Source organism: Brassica oleracea, chromosome C2, assembly GCF_000695525.1.
Source record: "Brassica oleracea var. oleracea cultivar TO1000 chromosome C2, BOL, whole genome shotgun sequence".
Lineage (NCBI taxonomy): Eukaryota > Viridiplantae > Streptophyta > Magnoliopsida > Brassicales > Brassicaceae > Brassica > Brassica oleracea.
In genome coordinates, this window is record NC_027749.1 from 45,881,641 (window position 1) to 45,887,107 (window position 5,467).

At 37.5% G+C, this 5,467-nt stretch overlaps 1 protein-coding gene across 1 annotated transcript in view; it reads left to right on the plus strand.

Moving 5' to 3' along the window:
- Nucleotides 1-2,540, plus strand: part of LOC106324385 (ubiquitin carboxyl-terminal hydrolase 13-like) — a 7,501-nt gene extending 4,961 nt beyond the window's left edge. Inside the window, exons 4-6 of the mRNA XM_013762362.1 lie at nucleotides 1,817-1,838; nucleotides 2,030-2,312; nucleotides 2,468-2,540. Of these exons, the coding sequence (XP_013617816.1) occupies nucleotides 1,817-1,838; nucleotides 2,030-2,312; nucleotides 2,468-2,540 (378 nt within the window). The remainder of the gene's footprint in view (nucleotides 1-1,816; nucleotides 1,839-2,029; nucleotides 2,313-2,467) is intronic.
- The last annotated feature ends 2,927 nt before the right edge of the window (nucleotides 2,541-5,467 follow it).

A 5,467-nucleotide genomic window follows, 5' to 3' on the forward strand; every position in this document is an offset into this window, starting at 1 on the left:
GAAATATTCTCAGATTAAAGAAGGCAATTTATGGTTTGAAACAATCTCCAAGGGCTTGGTACAATAAGTTGAGCACCACCCTCAATGAAAGAGGCTTTGTAAAGTCAGAAGCTGATCACACCCTCTTCACATTAACTAGTAAGCAAGGTATTGTGGTCATCTTAGTCTATGTGGATGACATTATTATCACTAGTAGCAACAAGGAAGGTATTCTCTCAACTAAAACATTTCTTAAAAATACCTTTGATATCAAAGATTTGAGAGAGTTGAATTACTTCCTTGGGATTGAGATATGCCGCTCTAAAGAGGGGTTATTCTTATCTCAAATGAAGTACACACTTGATATTTTAAATGAGGCAGGAAACCTTTGGAGTAAAAAGGCCAAGACTCCATTAGAAGAAGGATACAAGGTTCTGAGAGAGGGGGAGTATGAGTCTACACCATTTGGAGATATCAAGAAGTATAGAAGAATGGTGGGCAAGCTCATCTATCTAACCATCACCAGACCAGATGTTTGCTTTTATGTGAGTCAACACATGGGAGCTCCTAAGGTGCATCATTGGAATATGGTGGAAAGGATAAGAGAGGCGCCTGGACAAGGAGTATGGATGGCATGTAACAAGAGTACTGAAGTTGTTGGATATTGTGCTGTTGATTGGGCTGGAGACAGAGTTGATAGGAGATCAACTACAGGCTACTGCACCTTCATTGGAGGAAACCTGGTCACATGGAAGAGCAGGAAGCAGAAGGTGGTGTCTTGCTCAAGTGCTGAGGCAGAGTACAGATCAATGAAGAAGCTCACAAGTGAGCTTATATGGATCAAGGGACTGCTAAGGGACTTGGGTATTGAGATCAACACACCAATGACTATGCATTGTGACAACCAGGCAGCAATACACATTGCATCCAACTCAGTCTTTCATGAGAGGACAAAACACATAGAAGTGGACTGCCACAAGGTGAGACAGGCAGTGGAACAGCAAGTGATTCTTCCATGCTACACAAGAAGTGAAGATCAACTAGCTAACATATTCACCAAGGCAGCTAGCAGCAAGGTTTTTGAGTTCATTCATCGTAAGCTTGGACTCATAGACCTCTCTTGTCACTGATCCTCTTGCCATGAAGTGTTCTACTCTTTTTCCTCTGCTTGGTTTTTTATCTCAAGTGGTTTTTCCAAGTAAAGGTTTTAATGAGGGAATGCTTCATGGTTTCCAAGCTTGACCAAGTCCCTATGGTCAAGCTTGAGGGAGAGTGTTGACATGAAGAGAATAAAGAGCAAGAGTAAAGACATGAAGAACCTGATTGATCATGAACAGGAGATCATGGACATGAAATCATGGACAGAAAATCATGGACATAAAATGATGGACAAGAAATCATGGACAGGAAAACTGAAGCAAGGAAAGGTGTGAGACTGATTTAAATATCTTTCCTGAAGTCTTGAACGAATTCAAACAAGTGGAGACAACTGGATAGAGCTGTTGGAGTGTGGAAACAAGCTAAAGTCACATGATATGCTAAGAAAAGAAGAGAGAAGAGAGTTGTCACTATCCGAAAGTGACTTTCTCAGATCTGGTCTTCATTAGTTTATTCATCTCCATTTGTTTATTCATTCTCATTGTCTTATTCTCCTTGCTAGATCTATTTATGTAACTATTGTATACACTAAATCAATATAAAAAAAATGTTCCTCAAATGTTCCTCAAATATTCTTATCTTTCTCTTTTGGATTCCCTCACATATCTCTCTTAGTTCATCACCAAAATCTCTCAAATAATTCTCATAAACTCTCATTAATTCTCATAAATTCACAGAGAACAAGTACTTGACTTATCAAGGTACATTATGTTTGTCTTTTCATTTTCAAACGTAAATTTGTGCTAAAAATAAAAACATTACATCGAGACCATTACACACATAAGTTCAAACATAAAGTTTGCACTAAAAATGAAATATTATACCGAGGAGTTGGTCTAGATGATCGAACTTTTGATGGTTGCTCAAACTGAAACGTATGTTTGGTCCACAGAGACGGACGCAAAACGCTTTTTTCTCTTCAAACCCTATTGGGGACAGCCTCGGACTAAATCCTATGACGAGATAGCCAATCCCGGTAACGGTTACCTTTTCGACAAAGGCCAAATTTTGTTCGGTGTTGACGTGTTGGTCACTGAAACTTTTAACAAATGGGAAGTGTTCTCCTTCACTGAGAATTTGCATAATCGGTTTTACAAATGGGAAATCACAAGCTTCTCGTCACTAGAGAAACAGTTCTATTTATCGGATGAGTTTACCATTGGAGGAAGAAACTGGTGAGTTCCTGATAAGTGGTTTGTTGGAATCATGAACCAGAAAGATTCTAACCATGTGGAGAAACAAAGTAAGGTTTATTGGAAACATGACTTTTTTTTTTTGAAACACGAAATAGACAACTCTACACTCCTTAACTCTCCTAAACAAGGTAAGTTATGGACAATGATACATTGAAGGTTGAAATGGAGTTTGAATATTTCTCTAAAACAAAATACTTTCCGAGTTAGGTTTTACCTGCGGATGAGTATGCGTGTATACCAAAGTTTTTCCCTAAAATAAACAGTAGTATACACTACTCCGTTTTATGATTTTTCACTCTGTTGTTTCTATGTTTATGTAGTTTTCTTTTGTACTTTACCTTTAAGATATAATAATGGAATCTGTTTACGTCGTATTAGCTTCATGGATAAGGAAACAAATAGAGTATTTTTAGATACTAACCATTAACCCTGACACCCCATATGCGGTGTTTAATTTTTTTTTGTTTTTTTTGTTTTCTCTCTGATTAAAAAAAAATGAACCAATCGCGAGCCGCCATGTGTCAGTGGAGTCCGCGAAACAGTACAAGCATCGATGTTAAATCTGGCATTTTTGGCACCCCTTCTTCCTCTTTTATGGTGGACCCCACCACTAAGCACTCCTTTAAGCATTTACATTAAAAATGCTTTTAGTGATAAGATGTACCTAGGTAAACCATCCTAATTCTTCTTTTTTTGGATAGAGAATTAACATCAATAAGGGAAAACAAAAGTAGAAATTAACCAAGTGAAACCTCTAGGAATATCTATAAACTCTTGGAATAATGGTGTGGAAAAACAAACATCGAGAAATGTGATTGTGAGAGGCATTGCATTGTGTCCATTTCTCCATTGCATTGAACAGAACTCAAAGTCTGACCATCCTTGCTCCGTTCCAGCTCATTGTGAAGCTCAAAACTCCCATTGCCCAAGTTAATAGATGCCAAAGAATCTTGCATCTGACTCCACATGTACAATGCATTACCATCAAAAGGGTTTATCGCCAGGGTAAGGGGAAGATAATCGAAACCCATCAGTACAGATACTAGCTGCCATTCACGGTTCATTAGCCTCCATACAATTAGCTTGTGGTGCACATTTTCGGAGAATATGTTCATATACATGAGACTACCTCCAGAAGTTGTGCAAGATCTTCTGAACTTGGGTTCTTTTTTTTAAATCAGGGAACGGTATAACTCGGCATGGATGATCAGAACCATAGAAATCGTAGGACACAACAATTACTTGACCGTCTAGATTGAGGCCAAACCAGTGAAGGTTCCCATAGATCCTTAGTGAAGAAACTCACCTTCTTCATATATATTTCTTGTGTTTTCGGGATTAGGGTTTACTCTTTATTCTTTTCCCATGACTAATGGTTAATTTGTGTATATATGTGGTGTGCTAGTAGTTATCTTTACACTTTTTTTTGTTTTACATTTTTTTTTTGCATATATCACACCAACATACCAGTTATATTGAGCTCTGCCTTTTTCGATGCATGCTCTCTTAATGAAGATCAACCCACTTTCTATGTATTTGATATTAAAAAATAAAATAAAAATTATTTAACATATAGGCTAACTGGTTTTTTCTACATGGAATATGCTGAATAATATGACTGATTGTCTGTGGAATAGAAAAAAAATGGAATGATGGATGAAGTGGAATAAAAACTGACTTTATTAATGGAATAATGCATTCCATTGATCCAAGAAATTTTTAGATCCTGAATAAATCGAATAGATTTTACAAATGGTTTTTTCTGTTTCATTCCAAAATAGTATAAGTGAAATTGTTATAAACAACATTTCATTGTAACTGATGAATTTTTAAAGGAATTCTATGGAATCAGAAGCGTTCCAAACAATTTTATTTCGCTAAATGGCAGCATTCCAGTTGCAGCCATAATATTTTGGGTTTCAAGAGTGTACAACATCTTTTCTTAACCAAAATATCTGATCTTATTCCTCGGTTTATTCACTCCTTGTTTCTCTAATTTTCTTCAGTGCACTGATAGCGAACTAAGAGCATGTGCATTGCAGGATCTTAACACTAATTCTTAGTCTAATAAGCAATTAAATTAAATGGAAAAAAGGGATTTAGTTAAGAGCTGAGTCTTAATTAAGCGCAGGAAGCACCGGGTCTTTGTGACGCGTGGCGAGACGTGATAAGCCGTCAGTCTTGAGAGAAAACAAAAGCCGAACCGTTTTTGTGTCTTTGTTCTTTCTCTCTTGGACGAAAGAGAGAGGAGGTGAGATGGAGGATGAATCTCGGCGGTGGTTCTGATCGATGTTGGAGCGTCGTTGGTTCTGATCGATGTTGGAGCATTGTTGGTTCTGATCGAGGAAAAATATCGGTTACTCTCCTCGACGGAATCAGGTGGATCTCCTCATCGATTCTCGCTGGCTCCTCTCGACGAATCTCGGTGGCTAAGGTCAAAGAATCACGGCGGCTATCCTCGACGGATAAAATCTGTGGATCTACCCGAGGATGAAAATCTCCAGTTGCTGGTGATTGCAATCGAAAGGTAAACTCAATTTTAGATTATTTTTTTTTCTTTCAGTGTCTTTGCATGTCTTTGATTTTGGCCATTCTTGTTCTTGTCGATTGTTTGACTCAATTAATATATTTAGGAGATACTGTGGGTTCTTCTCTCAAAAAAAATCAAAGAAGGAACCGAAGCAAGTTACTGGAGAGATTCTTTCTTTTTTCAAAAGGAACTTCAATGTTAAATCAAAGGTTCGAACTTTATGTTATGGTTCGAAATTTCTTAAGCTCGATTCAAAGGTTGAAAATTTTGTCTGGGACCGTTTTGACTTCAATTCTTAACTTGGACTGCGTTTATTTACTGACATTGTTTACGGAATTGTGCAAGGATCAATGGTTCCAAGGAGAGGAGTAGTTGCTCTGCTCACGTTCTGTACAGCGAGGAGATAAAGGTAAATCGAAAGTCTCCTTCTTTGATCCGCTAGATTGATTTTAGTCTTTTAGTTGTAGTTTGAATTGAAGTCGATGGTGTAATAAATGTTTAGGTTAGAGTATGGTTGTGTAAGTAATAAATAGAACTTATGGTTGGAGTTTGGTGATGGTGTAGAGTGATGGCTGAGGGATACTAGTATATTGCAGGATCTTTT